At 40.8% G+C, this 19,911-nt stretch overlaps 2 protein-coding genes across 4 annotated transcripts in view; one reads left to right on the top strand and one right to left on the bottom strand.

Moving 5' to 3' along the window:
• The window catches only part of ZDHHC20 (zDHHC palmitoyltransferase 20), a 45,270-nt gene extending 32,919 nt beyond the window's left edge, over positions 1-12,351 (top strand). For both annotated transcript variants that reach the window (XM_082304635.1, XM_082304636.1), the window contains 6 exons: positions 4,125-4,257; positions 5,898-6,024; positions 7,308-7,397; positions 8,562-8,677; positions 9,071-9,148; positions 11,370-12,351. In XM_082304635.1, coding sequence (XP_082160761.1) covers positions 4,125-4,257; positions 5,898-6,024; positions 7,308-7,397; positions 8,562-8,677; positions 9,071-9,108 — 504 coding nt within the window. In that variant the 3' untranslated portion in view covers positions 9,109-9,148; positions 11,370-12,351. The remainder of the gene's footprint in view (positions 1-4,124; positions 4,258-5,897; positions 6,025-7,307; positions 7,398-8,561; positions 8,678-9,070; positions 9,149-11,369) is intronic.
• A 137-nt stretch (positions 12,352-12,488) lies between these two features.
• Positions 12,489-19,614, bottom strand: MRPL57 (mitochondrial ribosomal protein L57). 2 transcript variants are annotated; one of them, XM_082304638.1, is made up of 2 exons: positions 19,543-19,614; positions 12,489-18,343 (listed from the first exon to the last, which is right to left on the bottom strand). In XM_082304638.1, the coding sequence occupies exon 2, from the start codon at positions 18,336-18,338 to the stop codon at positions 18,027-18,029; it is 312 nt and encodes a 103-aa protein (XP_082160764.1). In that variant the 5' UTR covers positions 18,339-18,343; positions 19,543-19,614; the 3' UTR covers positions 12,489-18,026. The 2 variants fall into 2 exon arrangements, with proteins under 2 accessions (XP_082160764.1, XP_082160763.1); XM_082304637.1 differs by having other exon boundaries at positions 19,564-19,614.
• Between the last annotated feature and the right edge of the window lie 297 nt (positions 19,615-19,911).

The following is a 19,911-nucleotide window of genomic DNA, read 5'->3' as shown; positions in this document are numbered from 1 at the left end:
CAGATCACTGTTTTGACATTTTCTGTTGAGGCTCTCTAGATGTTGGGTTTTCCCCCCCAAAGCTTGACTATCAGAAATGTTATAGTATGCCTTCAGAAGGCAGTGTTTCTTTTTTGCTTCCTCATAGATGTTTTTCAGGAAAGTGTGCAACAAACTGCTATGTATATCCAGTGTTGGGACAGAAGATGAACTGCTTCTTGGGGAGTGTAGCCTCAGTCACTTCAGAACTTGTAGTAACGAGTTTGTGAAGGTGTACATGCTAACTGCACAAATTGTAGCAATCCATTGTTTTGCACTGTTGATAATACTTGCATAGAGACACAACACATGTATGCAGATACTTGCAAACATTGTGAGACATGCACACCTACCTAACTCTTCCTCTTGAAGAAAGTCTTTGTGTTTCTCTCTTGCACAGGCAAGTCTTTTACATAGCATCTTTCATGGTCTATGCAGAAGTGCTGAAGAAAGATCTTGATACTGTTCATACAGTGGTGGGACAACCACAGTGGCTGTAAATGTTTACCACAGGCTTACACACTGATGCGGATATTTTTTTTTTTTTATACTCATAACTACTTTTCCTGTGCTCATGAAATTTCTTTTCCTACCTAGGAAGTTGTTAAAGATGAGCAGATAAAACCTCAGTTTAACCAAACGTATTTGACACAAACACCAGCACTGGCTGAACGCCCAGTCCGTGATGCCTTGTTTACATAGTGCATGGTGGTACTTCCCAGTGTATATTTGTATCTGTTCTCATTCTTGCTGTGCTCCCTCCCCCTTGACACCTGGATATTTTCCAGCTGTTTTCAGTGTCTTTCATTGTCCTCCAAATTATTTTGGCAATTCTGAGTATAGCTAATTCAAGAATGTGGTATGTGTACCGGGTAGATGGCACATGCGTCTCCAAAACTTTGGTTGTATTAACAAAAACAAACAAACCCCAACAAAACAAAAAAAAAGAGGGCAATTCCAGATCCTTAGTTAGAAGTTATTCCTCTTGCATGTACACATAAGGACATATATCAGATCTTCTGAGTTTTTTCTAGATTTATGCTAGACCTAGCTGCTAAAAGATGAGTAATGAGTCAAGCTCTGACAGCACTTTTTTTGTTGTGGGTTTTGTTTGAGGTTTTTTGTGACCTGATATATGCTCAAATGACTCTACGCTTGTGAAGGAGTTTGTAGGTGACTCTTTAGAATAGTGACTGGCTTCAGTCTATTACGTGTGCTAAGTAGCCCAAATTTTACTGTGTAAATTGCTTCCCTTTGTAAGCTCTGCAGCTCTCTCACCTGCAAGTCTCTCCTTCGGTGCTGCTGCTGAGCATAATGATTTTAAATAACTAATGTTTGAAGTTTCACTCTCTTTTCACGTGCTGTGGCATGTGGACTGCTGCTAGAACACAACTGTGAATAAGCCTGTTTTACGCACTCAAAGCCTGCATGCTTCTCTCCAGGAAGGAATTGGCCTTTTTTGAAAGATGCTTCAGTTCTGCAACTGTCATTCAAGAACTTAAAACCAGTGGCTGAAACTGGGTAGTCAGAAGAGGTAAATGCTCCCTGGGGATCATGCAGATTAATCGTGCACAATTCAAAAAATTCTTCTCCAGGTTATAGAGCTACTGTTTTAGGAAGATGCAACTGAAATAAACTTAGATTTTCTGGCCCACAGAAAACATAAAGACTAAGCTGCTACTGCTCTTTGAGCTTCAAAATCAACTGGCCTGAGAATTCTTTATAGACAACTATTTTGTTTAAATATGCAGTTCCAAAAGAGTCATAGAAATAGAGGTTACAAAAATTAATTAGGAAACTGGGGAATAGTGAAGTGTGCTCTGAGGTAGGAAAAGTCATCATAGCTCATCATAGCTTTAATATAAAGCTTAGGAATAAGCAGCAACTGGAGTATGTATTTTGCTAGCCTTGGTTTCATGGAATCACAAAACACAGCATATCCCTACAGCAGAGGGAAGAGGGACTGTTGCACAAACTGTCTAAGCAAAACTGCATCAAAAAAAAAAAGTAGTAAATAAGGAAACTGAACTTAAATGGCAGTTCTGGACTGGACTCTGCTATCATTTGCTTACTGTAGCATGATCTCATGGTAGGCAGCATTTTTGAAAATGCTGTGTATATCTGCCCAACTCCAAGGTAAATGTTTGGGCTCTCCCTAGGCTTTCTGCACAGATTAATGTAACTTAAAAGCCATACGTCTTGCCTACAACAGATTCGTTAAGTGCTAGCATCTTAGCTAAGATGGCTAATACCACTCTTCAGGTATAAAGTTTGGAATTTAAAAGCTAATTTAAACTAAGCTTTTCTGTTTCTTGCATTATTTTCTTAAGTACTTGTTCAATTTCAGATGTTATGCTAAAGATACATCCCACAAACATATCTCAGTATTGAAGGATATTGGAAAGAAGAAAAACTGTATTGATGTGTTATGGGTTCTTTTTTTTAAACAAAGAAAATTGTGCAAAGAATAGCAATTTGTTTTTTTTTTTATGGTTTTGACTGAAACTACATCTAATGGTCATAGATATATTCTGAAGTCAGAAAGATTTTGTGATTTATAAACCATTGCTTTATACCTCTGGAGTATTCTGAGCTTTTCAGACCTTTATCAATGGTTTCATCATACAGAATATTCACATCAACCTTACTTGTGATGGAAACAACTAGCAAAGAATGCACCTGGTGTAGTCATGCTGTTCAAGCTGAGGAACCACTTGAAAGTGATCCAGCTACAATCTGAATAGCAATACTTCTGTGCTTTGGTAGAAAATTTCATGCCTTGGAAGTTAGTAGTGTGCTCTTATGTAGTCTCTCCTCCAGTCTCTTGGAGAACGGGGGCTGAGGCTGCTGATGGGCGTTGGAACTCGGCACGTCCCAGGGCACGTGTGCACACCAACCATTTCGTTCTTAACAAAGCCTGTGCTGTTTTCAAACACTTCGTCTTAACATAATACTAGTGTTTAATAAATTGTCTTTGTTTGCGCAAAGCTTTGCCGCAGGAAAGCTGCAGAGAATTGTCCAAAGGTAAACTCCAATATTGCTGTAATTCTTGAAATACTGTTCCTACTATAATTTTTCAGTCATTCATGGTAGCTATTTACACCATCACAGAAGGAAGACGACTTGTAATCTGTTGCCTATGAGTATAGGCAGTGTATAGGGATATAGATATACCTACGTGCACTTGATCTTAATTAAAATGTGTTTTAGTCTAAAAAAAAAAAAAAAAAAACATCGTTAGATAAGTGGGTATACTGAATGAGCTAATGGAAAAAGTAACGGCAATAATGCTACCTAAACAGCTGAAGAAGAATAGCCTCTCTGCTTTCATAGTGCTGTTAAAGGTCAACTACTTAAAATACAGTGATTTTTTGAGGATATAGAACTGGAATAGTATTGTTACAAATCCCATTGGCCTCTTGAAAGTGCAAGCCTAAAAATAATTGGGGTTGGGGGTGGAATCGACTATCCAATATGGGTGGGAGGTTATTTTTTTTATGGCGGTTGTACTGAAATTGTTGTTTTTCATGTAGACCTTTTGGTGAATCACTTCTGCCTCATCGCACATGGCAAATTTGTTTCGCTAGGTACATGCTGGTTGTTGCCTAAACCTTAGAGATCACAAAAAAATTGAAGATCTGTCTTGGGTCTTTTCTAGGAGTTGTTCAGTCTTGGAAACACAATATGACAGCCATTTCCCTTTTACGGTCCTTACACCAGTTCAAAAGTAGGTTCAGTATTATTACCTTGCCAGGAAAGGGTTTGGACATTTTTGTTGTATTTTCTTCCCTTCAAAGAAAGTGATTTTGGACATGTTTTCCCTGTGTCTCTTTGTCTGTGGCTGCACAGTTAACATTTTTCTAGCAGAGGAAATTTTTTTCCTTGCCCCCTACTGTGCATTTAAAAACTAACAGATGAACATATACACTCATGCTGCTAAACTCAGGTGGAAGAGGTACTCATCAGCTTTAAATGCTGTTGTATACCAGTTTTAACATGACATGAAAGGAAACCCAGGCTTGTGCTTTATTTTCGTTGTGATGAAAAATGTTGTGACGTTGCTAAAAAGTGTTAATGTATTAATTTCTTTCTCTCTTTCTCCTCAGAATGAATTGCCAGATACCCATGCAAAATTCCACGTGCTGTTCCTTTTCTTTGTGGCAGCCATGTTCTTCATCAGCATACTGTCACTCTTCAGCTACCACTGCTGGCTAGTTAGCAAAAACAGATCAACCATAGGTCAGTTAATTAGAATATGGAACTGTTCCTTGTCCAGAAAACCTTATCAACTTATGTTGATGAGAATGTGAGGCCTACAGGATATGCCATCACATATAAACGTAATTGCTTCTTATTGCACAATATTTAAAAATTTGATGAAAGTAATTAAAGGTGAAACATATGGGAAAAAGAAGCATGTGTAGGGGTCCTCTGCTGGAGTCAAGCATTTGGATTCATGATGAATGTTAATTTCTTTTGTTTGTATTTTTGAGATCTCTGAGGGCACTGTGCATTTTTGTTGTGTTTTTATATAGTGTTAAGTATGTAACGCAATTGCTACTTGCCAGTAACCCTGTTGTTCTAATACTTTAAGTAGCTGGGTGGCCCCAACCAAGGTGAAGGCTCTGCTGTATATGAACATAATACATTTTGAACTACATCCAAAAGAGTATTCTTAAATCCTGTGAAATAAAATGGACCTCACTATTAGGAAGTGGCTGGTAAAAGCAGTGCGATAAAAATGGAAACACTGATGCACGTTTCCTAAATAATAAAAGAGGTTCCCATAATTTCTATGCCTAAGTGTTTTAAATGGCATTTACCAGCATAAGCAAGTTACGTGCATTAGCTAAAATATCTGAAGTTCTTGCTAAAGCATTTTTGAAAGTCTTTTTTGCGGGGTGGGGGGGACAGGGACTGGTGGGTATTTCCACAACTGAATAAGTCAAAATCTCATACCTTTCAATGGAAATTTAATTTCTATCCTCAAAAATAAGTGGGTTGATTAAAAGTGAAATAATTTTCAGCTTGCTGGAATTTTTTGATGGAGGAAAAGGAATTTTTTTGATTGCTTGACAGGAGGGTTGTTCAAGTCCTTTTTCTTATAACATATCCACAGCTAAGGAATATTCACAGTCTCTTTTTTAGCTTTGAAGAAAATTTTAGCATGTTCCTTGCCCAAAAGTCGGTGGTCATAATTGGCAACACAGTCAGTACTTTATTTACTTTCTGGATCATGATCGTAAAAAGATGAGCTGTTGGTATGGGGAGAGCAGTGAGTCTTCTCAGTTCTTGGCCAAGGGTGGAATTGGACTGACCAGAAAAATGGTGGTGGTTTGCTACAGTTCGTGGTCTGTCTGTATTTCTAATATAATAGATCTCATCTTTCTCTGATACCATGGGATGCTCTTAATTCAACTTCAGACCTTGGCAGAAGTGGAAAAAACTATCCTGTATGGGTTTAGGTCCAGTAGTGCTTATGGTAAATTGCTTCTAGAAGAGGAAGCCTTCTGCTCAAAGGTGGCTTCACAGGCCAAAGAGAGAGCTAGCAATCCGTGAATAAGGGATGTGGTATCTTTGGCATGCTGATGGTACTCAGCTCTGTCTCAGACCTTATGTTAAATGTAAAAAGATGAGTGTTCTGCTTACGTGACTTTCTTACCTTTCATTTCTATTTTGGTCATTAACCCTGTGATTTTTTTTTTTTTTTATGCTGATTACTTGATGTGACTCTTTTTCTCTCCCCCCTGCCCCCAATGCATATCAAGATTGTCTCAGCTTGCCCAACACCGTTTTCACAATAGAGACGTTTGAGTCTGTTTATTCGTCTTCCCTGACTCCTTATCACTTTAGAGATACTGCATGTTTTTCTTTTACAGAAACATTCCGTGCACCCACGTTTCGAAATGGCCCTGATAAAAATGGCTTTTCTCTTGGATGCAGCAAAAATCTGAGGGAAGTTTTTGGAGATGAAAAGAAGTATTGGCTACTCCCTATCTTTACCAGGTATTCAGTCTGAATGGGAATGAATTGGGGAATAAATTGATTCCATGACTTTCACCTTGCTTCCCTTTCTCCTGAGAAATAAAGCACAACTGAAAAGCCAACTTGTAAGTCCCTCACGATGAATATTGGTGTAGGGAAGATGTGCAGGAGAAAACGGAGCAAACTCTGCACAGGGTTTTCATTTTGAGACAAGGGCATCATTGACAAGGGTCCTCTAAATAAAGAAGTTTGGAAAGCTTTGAGAAGTGGATTACAAAAATTGTACGCCTTTTGGTGGTAGTATTAGTGTCTGATTATAAAGCAGAAATCAGCAACTCGGAGGAGATCCAAATGCTTGAACTTCAGCTGCATCGAAACACCACCAGTTTAAAAACACCCCCTCTTACCCCTGAAAACACTTGACAGCTTTCCTTTTGCTGTAGATGACAGTTTCAGTATTGAAAGCAGCCTGAGAAAGTGCATGTAAATAAGCAGCAGTGCAAAAAAAAATTCTCATATGATGCAAAATACTGGTGTTAAAACTTCAGCTGAGAGAGTGTTAGGGACTTGCAGACAAGCATCAGAGAAGCTTGAATGAAGCAAGAGTGACCTGCTGCCCACTCCCACCACTCCCGAAAGTCAGCAGAACAAAGTAAGAGCTGTGTTTCAACACTGCTTTTGGGGGGCTGTGTATCAGTTTAAAATGTTGGTGAACCCATTTGTGAAGTTGAGGTCCAGCAGCAAACAGCAGAGGTAATAAGATCTTAAGTTGCCTCAGCTGTTTCCTCAACTACCATGACTTTTCATGCGATTAAAGACAGAAGCTATATTGTAGATAGATCAGTCTGTTTTGCCGCCACATTTTATCCTGATTAAACTTGCTTTAAAAGAAGGTGTAGCTAACCTTAAAATGGTGGGCAGAGGGGAAGGCATGGCCACCAGAGTATTATTTATGCTACAGCTTCTGGGGCTGTAAATACCAGATAGTCTGACTATGTGGGCAGGGTGGTTTGGGGAAGACTAGGGCTACAGTCTACAGAAACACAGTGATGTTTCTGAAATACATAGACTAGCGCTGTGCTCAGCGATCCACACTGAGTGATAGGGCGGGAATCAGTTGAGCTCCAAGATTTAATTAACTGATCATCTAGCTTAGTTGTAGAACTGCCTTGCTCAAGTCTGGAGTTCAGCGCTGCGCTCAAGTAATTGATTCAAGTCTATAGCGTTTGCCTTTTGCATGGGTACTCGTTCAGTTCATTTAAGTCAACTACAAACAGTGATTTGAATTTTTGTTTCCGATTTAGTTTGGGCGACGGGTGTAATTTTCCAACTCGTTTGGTGATTATGGATCCAGAGCAACTTACTGTCTCAAGCCAAAATGAACCTACCAAAAGGTAACTATAGCATTTAAGATACTGATTTTTGTGCTGTTCTGTACTTCATCTGGAGAAAAAATTGTTTCAAAATTCTTTTTTTTATTTTTTATACTTCTTGTCATCTTCCGAGTGAGTTTCTAAGTCTTCAGAGAAGGACAGAATGGATCGAGACTAAAAAATGGTGCTGCTTGATGCAGAAAGTCTGTTTCTTGGTTTTGACCTATAACAGAGAATATGGCTCTAAGGAAACAGTAATACAGAAATTAGGAGAGCTTACTGGCTCTTAACAACAACCAAAAAAGTCCTATGGAAGGCTGAATAATGGTCCATGGAAAAAAAGTTTAAGGTATTTTTTTGAATGAGAGAAAGGCAAGGTATTATTTGTATTTCACTTCTTCCAGCATGCTTAAACAAGGGATGCTGAGACACAGTTTGCAAGAAAGGTAGATCGCTGTGGCTATTGCTGGGTTTTAGCACTGGGGCAGGGGGGGGCGTAGCTCATTACTTTATCCCTCCAAATTTGCATGTTTTGTATCTTCAGTGTATTTTCAGGAAGCGTACTTTAGATTCAAAGACACGGGAGAATGTTACACTTCTGGGGGTGTTTACATTTGCCATTTTAGAAATCTTCTGTGTAGTTTGGTGAATTTGTACCTGAAAGTTGTTGTCAGCAGCAGCCACCTGAGTTATCGGGCATTAGGGGGGTTCCAAGGCAATACTGAGAAGAAGGTGCTTCCAGTGCAACATAACCTGTGGAATTTACACAAGAGCAGGACCCTTGTGCAAACAGCAGAGTATCCTTTTGCATTAGGAAGATGTTCAGCAGAAGGCCCTAGCATTTACTGATGGGATAAGATGGCATTAGGTTGTTCTTCCAGACAGTACTGGTTAGGTTTTCTTTTTAACTGTGTAGCAGTAGCATTGTTGTCAGTATGCCATTTCTTGTCTGTCAGTCTGTGCTTTTTTTCTGTGAGTGGCCTGTGTCAGGTAAGGGTTTACACTGATGACTGGAACAAGCCTATAGGAGTATTAGGGTGGGGGGGCCAGGGGCCATTTTTAGTTGGCAGTGGAGGGGGTTTTTTTTGTTTGCTTTGCTCTTAAGTAACTTCACTACTCTACAAATGTCTGAAATAAGCAGCTACTGCTATTACAGAATTCCTGTTGACTTTGTTTACTTTTCAGCTCTGGAGCCAATCAGTCCTTTCCTACTCGACCACTCAGTGAATCACAAAATCGATTGCTAGCCAGTGACAGTCAGTCGGTGGAAAGTGGCCCTGAAGAAGAAAATGTTAAATCAGGTAGCCTGCACTGTAGCACACCTGGTGATTCTGTGGTTTTGTTTGTGGTGGGTTTTTCTGGGTTTTTTAGGCCTAAAAAGTCCTTAGGAATTGATTGGAGTCAAGTAGAAGAATATTTGTTCTATAGAATGAAGTCAGCAGGTTTAGAAGTTAAGGCTAATTTGTGTCTCATGCTCTGCTCCAAAATGAGTTATTACACTAAGGTAATGGATAGATAATTCTCAGTTTTGCACTTCCTGTTCTGAGATTTTGGATCTTTTTGTTTGATTAGGTGGAGGAAAAAATTTTTCTAAAATAGGCGCAGTACGATAAATGTGCTTTCTGGTTTAAAGTCTTTGCTATTTGTTGTGCAAATCTGCAAACAAACATAATTGAGATTCTCTCACATTTTAGGTGCAAAAAAGCATATTATAGTTTCATTGGAAAGCTGATCTCAGCTTATTACTAACCAACCATCTCAGTGAGAAACAGGTAAGACCAACATAATTGATTGCCATTTCTGTATATGTATGTATACTAAAACAGGCATCTTGAAGTCAAAAGTCACTAGTCACGGAATGCAGAGGAGTCCTCTGACGTTGGATGATTAATAGAAAAGTCTAAATAAAACTCAGAATGGCTGTCCAGAAGACAAGAATGGGAGTAATCCTGCAGTGCAGGAAACACGGGCTGGCTAGATCCAAGATGAGTCAGACTAATCCTGTCATTTAGATGGAAGCGGGTAGTGCTGGATTTGTTACCTGACCGGGGAAAAGAATCTAACCTGCTAAATAGGCAATTTCAAGATGAAGTGCTGTCTTGAGGAAGCGCTGTTCTTAAGGAACAGCTCCTTAACTGTCTTTTTCTTAATCATATATTGGTGTGCGGTGCTCTGCTCTTAGACTTTAAGAAGCTGTGCGCGCACAAGGAAGGTCAATAGGTAAATATAGGTGTCTGCATACGGACTGCTTCGTCACACTTGGAATTGACGGTGATCTTTCATGTAAGAGCTCGGCGCGCACTTTGCATTCAGGAAATACAGTGAGTGCTGCTGCATATATGAAGATTTCCCGTGGTGTATTTCCAGTGACTAAATTAGACTTCTTTTATGTTGACTTCATACTGTGGTGAGCTTATAATCTCCCATTGAATTGTTCTCTCTGGAAGAGAAATAAAGCTTATTTGGACAACTAGCAACCGTAGATGCTGAGGGCTGAGTTACTCACCCCCTCTGCCTTTCCCCGCTTCTTTTTCTTTTTTCTTCCAAAAAAAAATGGGAGGCAGAACTTGCAAGGAATTCCCATTTTCTTTGGAAAGAAAACACAATATTTGAGTTTTGTGAGCTCCCTAATTTTAGGATCACTTAAATTTTTTTCTTGTTTTTTAAATAAGCCTTCTTACCTAGAATCATTGTTCTGGGGGGTTTTTTGGTTTGTTTTCAAGGAAAAAAAAACTGTCTAAACAGTCTTTGTGGGGGATGGTTTGATGTTTTGACTGATGTTGGTCACACTGCTCAGTGTAAACTTGTACAAAGCCAAAATTAGACTAGTTAGTGGTACTTCTGAAAAACCTACTCGAGAACCCAACAATGATGACTTTTTCCCTTTGCAACTTTTCTTAACACTTCATGTAAATGTGCAAATGAATGTCCCAGCAAGGGACTCCTTTCAGCTGCTAGCTGTATAAAAACTAATCTGATCTAAACAGGTTACTAAGGCTTTTTTATTCTTCATAGAAAGGAATAGATATCTTCTGAGAGCAGTTCATCCCAGCAGCCTTTGCTAGGGTATTACAGAAAGGTCTTAATCTTTCTTTCCACTGACCTAGAGAGGGAGCATAAGTGACTGGCTTAGGCTAGACAATTAACTGGTAAAAGCTTGGGATGAATTTCCTTTCTATCTTCCCTCTCTTCCTAAAGTCAGGCCAAATTTAATAAAGGAAGACTGTGTACTTTGTGTCGCACTTGCCCAAACTGCTGTGCTTTTAAAAGTTGTATAAATTAATAGTGCATAATTGCACCCAACACAAAAGCATTTTGGTATGTGTTATCCCAAAAAATAGTTAACTCCGTAGCACAATGTTTCAGCTATTCTGAGTTCAGTTGGATTTGATCACAGTTTCTGTATGCCAAGGTGGTTAATTCCAGACTCCCTGCAATTGTAAGCAACTATGCAATAGCTGTGAGATCTAACGTCTGTTCCATGCACTGTCATATACCTTGGAACAGACTGATAGCTGTATTTTTCAATTGTATGTCTATAACACACAGCAGAAGCAGTTGTGTCTAATGAGTAAAATTCCCAGATTATTCTAGAGAAAAGAGCATGATTTGCAAAAGACGACCAGTCTCCCAGCCAGCAGTGCCCCAGCCTCACCTAAGCAAATATCATTTGTGTCCCCATATCTATCAGTGTAATCCAAAATGAATGAGCAATTCTTGCCAATCAGGGATCCGAGAGACTTTAGCCACAGGTCAGTGGTGATGGATTGATATTCTTAGTGTACATAATCTTCTAAAACATAAGAGATTTAAAACAAAAACCCCACACCTCCCAGAGGGCTAATTATGAGTTGAAGTTACCTTAAACTGCTGTCCTGAATCAGGAGTCTGTAAATTACATGTTGCCTAGCTGCATTCTTGTAATGCACTATGATCTGTTTTTTTTCAACGCTAATGGTATAATTCCACTAATTACCTTTTTTGTCTCCCTAGGTTTCTGCAACACATTTTGTGCTTGAATATTGCTTAATTTTCTTTGGAAGAAGTTGATCAGTAAAAATGGAACATGAACATTATAGAAGAGACAAGAAATTCAAGTTTCTGCACAGTACAATGGATTCTTGTAAGCACTATTGCAGAGCAGGGAAGTTAAGACAGATGCCTTAAGATTCTTAATGTGCATTTATGCAACACTGAATTATATACTGCTACCAAAGGGCCAAATCCTGAAGTGCCCTGCTTGGATGCACAAGGTCCAGAGTTGGAACTATGCATTTCTGTTATGCTGCAGTGGTGGGGGTAGATTGCAGAGACTCCTGCCTCCCCACGGGCAAACGTCATACCTTAGGCACTGCAGAAGTCGCTTCCATAGCAGGTCTCTGGGGTACAGAGAGAAAGAAAAAACGAAAAGAAAAAAAAAAAAGGGGGGGGGGGGGGGAACCAACAGAGAGCATGGCCAGTGAGTCTAAAGTGTGACTATACATAGTTCAAACACCAGGTGACGGGGAAGGGACTGGATGATGTCTTCTCCCCGCTTCCTAGTAACCTGTCTACCCCATGATCATAGCTCTCCAGGTCTTTCAGGACTGAGGATTCCTTCTACTAGCTGTACTGTGGAGCAAGGCAATGCCAACAACGTAAAAGCCTTTTACTTGGGTTTTGCTTTTTTGCTATAGGATTGAGCCCCCTCATCATTTTAACTTGATTTATTTAACCATATCAAGAACAGAGCTCAAAGAAGCAAACTCGTTTTTTAGTGGAAAAAACGTGGATTATTACTTTCCAACAATTGTCTGTCAGCATACAAAGAAAAGCCAATCCAAAAAGGAATTAACAATTGCTACATTTTCTGTTAATGTCTACAGTGTTCTGTATGAGGCAATAACAAAATGGTAAAGTACCCCTGAGAAAAACCTTATTGCAGTTGTGTGTTGTTAGAAAATGGAACTGGAAGAGTACTGCTTGTTCTGTGGGACTCCTGATGGTTTATAAATACTATTTTATACTTTTGTTTTATCTTTTTAATAAAGGCACAAGTTTTTATTGGTTCTAAAGTACCATTTAAGCAAATACCAAGTACTTAGGAGAAAATTAGTGTTGGATCATACATACGTGTTAACACATTGAAAATTTGTATGCTTTAGTCTGCCACTTTCAAGTCCAGTTTGCGTGATGCTGAAATTGCTGAAGATTGAATGCTTTGTGCAGTGATGTACCTGTTCACAAAAGGCAAAATGTGTTTCCTGTGCAAGGAATAAAGTCCATCCTAAGCTCAAGACCTACAGCAAACAACATGGGTTTCCTTCCCCCCTCACTCCTCTGTAGAGAAGACTGCTAACTCATCTTTGGGTGGTATTAGAATTTTGCACCCGGAAAAAGTGACAAATACTATTTTCCTGTCTGTAACGTTTCTGATGTTCAGCTGATGCTGATTACAAATAGACGTGAGCCCTTCTGATACGGACTGAAGGTAGGAGCCGCATTGATGATCTGGACCAAAAGAACCTGTTTGGTTTCTCTCCCAGAGTGATTGCTACTTAAGTTAAATACGTTTATGATGGAGATACTGAGGTGTCAAATATATTGTAAGGTTTAAAACAAGTATTTTTTTTTTTTGTCTTTGGAAATAATAAATTTTTGTCAGATATTAGTCTTCTAGAACAACAACTCTTTGAGAACCTATGAACGTGATTTGGTCGCTGTTTGGACGCTGTTGGAGACAGAAGTAATGGTCCAAACTTGCATATTTTATAGAAGTTGCAGAATGTTTCTTCCAACTTTGTACAAGAAATTTTGCATTTGCTAATGTCAAACCTTACAAAAACATTTCCTACACATTAATCTGAAAGCTTTAGCTTTTTCTTCTCCTATGTCAAGTGAGAAGTGCTCACCTGAATATAAGCTCTCAGCAGTACTGCACCAGCAAAATTTCTTGGGGAGAATAACAGAGACTGAAGACTGAAGTTCAGATGGCTTGTTCTGGATACCAAAATTTGCAGCCCCAAACACTGGTGGAACTGTAACGGAGAGCCCAGGGTATCATCTGGCGTTTGCTGCATCAGCGTATTACAGCTGAGGTAACACATACACACGCAGTCATTGTCTAGCAGAAATATAAGCAAAATCTGTCTCTAATATGGTAAGTATCACTGATTCAGCAATATGGTCTCTGCTCCTCCCCACCCCCCAAAGTGCTTGATACACCCCCATGTGAATGTATATATACTGTAGGCTAACATCAGTGTAACTAGTTTGATTTCTTAAGTCAGGAAAAACTGCAAGTGAACAGACGGGGCTGACTCCATGTCTGTTCTCTAGCAAGCGCTGGTCTTCTGCAACCAGTTCTTTGTATATCTGATGGGCATTTTTGTGGCTTTTCATGAAGAGCTGATGTTTCTGACATCTTTATACAAATTATGGGTACATTTAGGGGATTTTTCCCATGTTTCAGATGAGAAAAGGAGGAGAGCTGTGTGCTTAGGATACTCTTGAGGCCAGAGTTACTGTTGGTGTAAAAGCAGGCATTACTGAAAAGTCACTTTGACAAATATGAAACATAATAAAATTATTCAAATATGGGCCTTCCAAATTCACCACCCACCATTTTTCCCCCCCGGGGAACTGATTACTAACAGAGAAACCCCAGACTGATATAAAGGAATTAAGTTCTCTAAGGGAATTGTACTGATGAACGCTAAGGGCCCACCAGTGAGTGGGATGGGGGGTCGGGTTTTCCTGGCAGGCCCTGGCTGCGGAGAAGGGATCACGTCTAAGGTGGCGGGACAGCGTCTTCTGTTCCGTCTGTCAGAGTTCTGTCCTGACAGCTCCCTAGCCATAAGCAAGGGCACTCGGTGCTGTATCAAAGAGGAGGATAGGCAAAAGGAGGGAGCAAGCTAGGAGTTCAGAAGTTGGTGAGGACAAACAGCTGTGTGGCTGTTGAGTCGCAAGCAGACTTGGGTATCGCTGCCGGCAGGGGCAGGGGGGCTGTAGGGGTGCTCCAGGAGCTGTTGCTCCTTTTGGCCCATGCACTGAAGAGCTGAAAACTTCAGTGAATGCAGCGAGAAGAGCAGCCCTACCTGTTCAGGAGGTGGTCAGAAGGGAGAGGGATCCTGAGAAAACAACGGGTTAGGGTGCTGGGGCGTGCTGTACATGCTGGTTTTGTGCTTTAACCTACTCTGTATCAGCAAGTCTTGAAAATACCTAGATTGTCACTAAAAATAACAGCCCTTAAGCTTTTCGATTCATCAAAATAATTACTGTTGCAAGCTATAAATAGTATTGTAGTTACTGTAGGATAGTTGACATTGGCTGGAATTAGAAACTATGCCTTAGTATTTCTTACTGCTTTTTAAAAAAAATCCACATACACACACGAGTCATGTACACAAAATGACATTAAACTCCCAGTGTGAGGACAGAAGCCTGACACGTAGGGTAAGATTTCAGTGCAATTTCCCCTTGAGATTTCTGAAATGTCTTGAGATGATAAACCTGTCCCTGTGAAGATGAGGCAAGGAGATCCATAAATAGAAAAGAGTACTGAAAACTACACAGCTAAGACTATTTTTTTTTCTTGCGACCATTTATTCACAGACTACAACGTAGACATTGCTGCTGCTCCTACCAAAGGCATATTACGGGAAGAGGGCAGGAGGAGGTGTAGGTTTCTGTGACAACCGATTTCCTACAGTATTATCCTGAGATTGTAGTGTCACAAGTTAGATGCATCCTAAGCCTTTGACTGAAAACTTCCACTTTAAATATTCAGAGGGTTATTTTAGAGGGAGTTCGGGCACTTTTATTTTTAGTGATTTGAGTAGAAATTATGATAACATTTTTGTTAAAGCTGGCTCTTGAGGGTGGAATTTGCAGGTACTAAGCTACTTTTGGTATGCTATGCTTAGAAACTGGTCCTGTTCTCCAGAGTGGTAAATGCCCACAGTTTTCAGGTACTGTTTCTTCCCTCGTTTGATCCTGTGTGGCTCTTCTGTACTGTAAATAACCTTTTGGGGTTTGGAAGGTTTGGTTAAGTTCGATACTGTTCATTCGATACCCACTCAAAGAACTTCTTGATCTGTCTGAAGTATGGTCTGGTTGTAGCTCACTAGAGCCCCAAGAGGAGGGGAAAAAAAGCAGCATCTGCAGCAGCGTTAGCGTCTGGCAGATTTACCAAGGGATGCATTGACTCTGATATAAATTAACCAGAGCTGCCTAGATCTGGAGCACTGACTGACCGTATTTATTAAAAACTAAAAAAAACCCAACCAAACAAACAAACAAAAACACCAAAACCAAAAAACAACTTTGAGCTTCATACTATACGTTCTCTGAGGACATAGTCTAAAATCGTACGTAATTGGGGGATTCAGGTATACATTTACAGAGGCTCCAAATAGCGGCTACTTTTTGATTGCAAGTGCAGATCAAGAAGGCACCTTCCATAGGACCTAAAAAATAGCTAGGTATGCAACGTCAGAGGCTCTTCTATCCCTAAATGGCACCAAAGAGAGCAGCTGCATATAAGTGATTTGTTATACTGATCACATTTATTACACTCATTTCTATCAATTCATTTTGTATATATAGACAGATTTTTATATGCGTTTTTCTTAACTACATGACTGTCATGAAATGTAATGAAGCTGCAAGTTGTGGTTAGTTTTAATGCTGATTAAAAGTGGTGTGTTTGGCTGTTTGTTTTCTGCGGCAATTACTTGAATCTCATTTCCATTAGGTAGTAAAGTCTGATAATGTTTACAGAATTGCTTTCTTTGTTTTTTGGGGGTTTCCCCATCTTTCTTCCCACCCCCTGCCCCAAGAGACAGAGAGCACATGCTCAGCAGTCAAGCAGATGCGTTGGGGACGAAGTACTGGGATCACCTTTGTTGGCACCAAAGCATTAATCGTGATGTGCAGATCCCCGTCCGTTTACATTGCTTAGCTGCCAACTTACATGCTTAGCATGTTCCTCTCGAATTTCTCCTGTTGTGGTCAGCTTTATTGTGAGAAACTTAAATCTTTCTGAACGACAACTTACAATCATAAAAATATTACAGGCAGAGGCAGCATTCCTGCTGTTAAGTCTGTCCCCTCTCCCCGTCTTCTTTTTAACTTCAATGAATTAAACATCCCTGGGTTATCTCTGCAATTATTTTTGTATTTGCCTGCAGGGGTCATCAACATTTGCACTAATCACAATGTCCCAGCTGTTCCACTTTCACATAGTTATTTTTAATTGTGCTGCCTAAACTTGTAATGAGCTGTACTTAAGTTTGAGGTGAAGCGTAAAAGATGTATGTAATGACGACACATTTATTGTATTTTTTTGTATGTTACAGATAGGACTAGTCCTATGCACAGAGAAAACATGTTGCCATTTATAGCTTAATACTTGAAGTAACTTTTTAAAATGGGCTTTTATAAATGAATTAAATACAAAATCACATTACTTTGCCTGGAAGTTCCTTCATGTTTTAATTGTATTGTGCAATTTCCCCATATGTATACTTTACCATAAATGTTATCTTAAGCCATTTGTAACCATTGAAAGTGCATTCAAAATTTTGTACATCAGTGTTCAGACCTGTTCGTACTTCTCTGAAGTATAGCTCGTTTAAATAAAACAGTTGTACCATTTTAGTCCTCTTTTCCAAAGTGATAAAATATAAATGGATTTGACACTAATTCATCAGCAAATGCAACATCAACTTAATAAAAAGTATGTGAAAGAATCTTAAAATTGCTTAGCTGTAGCATGTGTGTATGAGATCAGTGAGAAAAACTGCCTACCTGGGCAACATTTTCTAACTGTTCCAGAGTTTTTACACTCCAGCTGCAACAAACCTAAGGTTACACTCACTCCTGACACATCTTCCAGGTCACTTGGTCTTGAGAGGAGAAATAAAAAAACTCTGACTTGGGGCTGACTATATTCCTTCAGGACACTAAATGTGACTTCCTTAGGAATCAGACTGCCACTCAAACAGGAATCAGCTGTCTTCCTTTTAGATCAGAAATAATCTCTGTTAAGAGAGGGCAGTAATGCCCAAGTCGACACTGACATGACAACGACACTGGCATTTAAATTCAACAGTTCTTTCCAGAAAGCTTAAAAAAACTGGAACATTTTACAATTCTTCCATGAGTTCATCTGGGTTCTTGCATGCCTGGTGAAGTGAGCACAATGCAAGCAGCGTCAGCTGTGCCTCAAGTTTTGATGTATACAGAAGTACCCCTTCAGAAGGGAGAGTGACCAGTACGAGCCATCTGGTCAGTACCAGCAGATAATCCCTTGCAACAGAGCAGGTGTGTTCTAGCTTTCAAAAGGCAATTAGTGAAGCTATAAATCTAGTTCAAATCATCACCACTGCACCTGGTAACTCGCACTGCATTATGCAAAACCCCTGAAGAACAGAAGGCAGGCAGATGGTAGAGAGCCACAGAAAGAACCGTCTTTTTCTAGAGAGACAATAATAAGAAAACATACACTGTTCTGTAGGACTACTTTTAATGACAGATTTTGTATACTGTAGCAAAATCTGATTTGTCATCTACCCTTATTAAACTGAATTACAAAACTACCATAATAGCTACAACAGCAGATCCCATGGTAGTGCATAATACATGCCAAATATAAATACACCGTATTATTCAATATGTCCACTTTTTCGACACATTTAAGTGGTTTAAATGATCTTCTATATATCTATGCTCAGGAAACTTGGCTTTCATCAGGCTTTTGAAAGCTTCCCATTTTGCACGTCTCTCTTCTGTGTTATGTTTGTACTCCTGTTCCCGCGTCAGGAAAGGTCGACTCAGCCAATATTCGTTTTCTGCTTCAATTTCCAGCCTTCGGATCATTGCTTGCTTCATTGCAAGGGTAACCACTCTTGGTCGCCTGTATTTTCCAATCCATTGTTTTCCAGGAATTCTCTTTCGGAGTAATACTGTTGTTAAAAACATTATGCCTTAAAATATAGACAAAAATATACTCATTATATTAGGGGCCAAATTAAAAAATTTAACAAGAGAAATGAAAAATCTGCACATACTTACTCCACTGCCATTTAGCTGGCTGTTTTGAAGTTTGAAGTTCAGAACCCGAACTCACAACCAACCAATACATACAGTAGGCAGTACAATGACAGACATATTGGAAACTTAAGTCCAGAAAAAGGAAATGGAAATCTTTATTTAGCTAAACAGTTTACTCAGTTATCCTTACACTGAGATTAAAGCATGTCCTCCATAAATTATTTACCAAAAATCCAGTCCCAGATACTACTGAACAAAGGATTCACTTCATTCATTCCTTTTTCAAATAGCTAACTCCACGGTCAAAACAGAGTATTTCCAGGTCTATCTTCTAGACCCAGATCCGGCCTTTCCTCAGTATTAAGTTTTGAGCCACAGTCTCTCCATAAACTTATTAGCATACAATTACCTAGTCTTGTATTTTAACTATGGGAAATCTGGTTTGTAGAAGCAAATATCCTGTATGAGGCCAACTAGCACATGTAGAAAGCACGAATACAGTTTCCAACACAATACACAGGTGTAACAAAGAGGCAAGAAAGGCCAAGCTACATTTAGATTTGACATGCATGCACTTTATTAACCTGTTTATTAGTCCTAAACATGCCTAACTCCTAGGTCTCAAATTACACAGTATTTTCCTCAATTAATAGGTCAGCCAAGCACTTTAACACGGCATAAACCAGCACTGCTGCTGAGAAAAGCCACCCCGCTATACCCCATCCCCATGGTGCAACTGCATGTCCTTCCGCTCCCTGAGCCAGTTTAGAACTGAAGCTGTGGGGCTTCCCGGGGCCGTTGCTGCTTCGGGCACTGGTTCCCCTCCGGACGGGGGGGACAGAGCGGAGCTGCTCGCCTCCACGGCAGCGCCGGCTGCTCCCCCCCAGGTCTGTGCCAGCTGCAGCCTCGGCAGGGACCGCGGCCAGCGCTGCCCACCGGCGCTTTCCAGTGCCCCAGGAACCACCCAGGCCGCTGGGCACACGACGGCTCCAGGCGGGGTTGGGCCCACACGGCGGAGCGCGGCTGCCCGAAGAGAAGGATCCCCTGCCCGTTCCCCAGCGGGGTTATCTCCCGGTTCAGGGCCAGACCAGCCCGCCAAGAGACCCGAAGAAATGCTGTAGTTAACAGGCACCTCCTCTCCGCCTTCACTCACCGACTCCGGTAACGGCGCCAGCCCCACGGCGGGAAGCAAGATGGCGGCGGGCGGCACGTCTCGCGAGATCTCGCGAGAGCTCGCGGCGGGCGGGCGGGGCCTGGCAGAGCCAATGAGGCGCGCGTTGCCCGCGATTCGAAGCTGGCGGCGGGCGGTAACCGTCCCCCTCGGGCAGCGCGCGGCCCGGCCCGGCTCCGCTCCTCAGGGCCGCTCGCAGCGGCAGCCCCAGCTCCCGGCCAGCCGTTAACGGCCGTTCGCGTGGTCCGGGGGTGGTCGGGGGGAGCGGGGCTCGGGCGGGCCTCGCCGGGTGGCGCTGACGGTGTCCCTCTGGCGCTCCCCTTCCCCGTG

The sequence above is a fragment of the Platalea leucorodia genome (assembly GCF_965183815.1).
Source record: "Platalea leucorodia genome assembly, chromosome: 2".
Lineage (NCBI taxonomy): Eukaryota > Metazoa > Chordata > Aves > Pelecaniformes > Threskiornithidae > Platalea > Platalea leucorodia.
This window is presented reverse-complemented; position numbering and strand designations above follow the sequence as displayed.

Coding starts and splice junctions, on each gene's coding strand:
- MRPL57 (XM_082304638.1), bottom strand. CDS start 18,338: ATGTTTTTAACAACAGTATTACTCCGAAAGAGAATTCCTGGAAAACAA.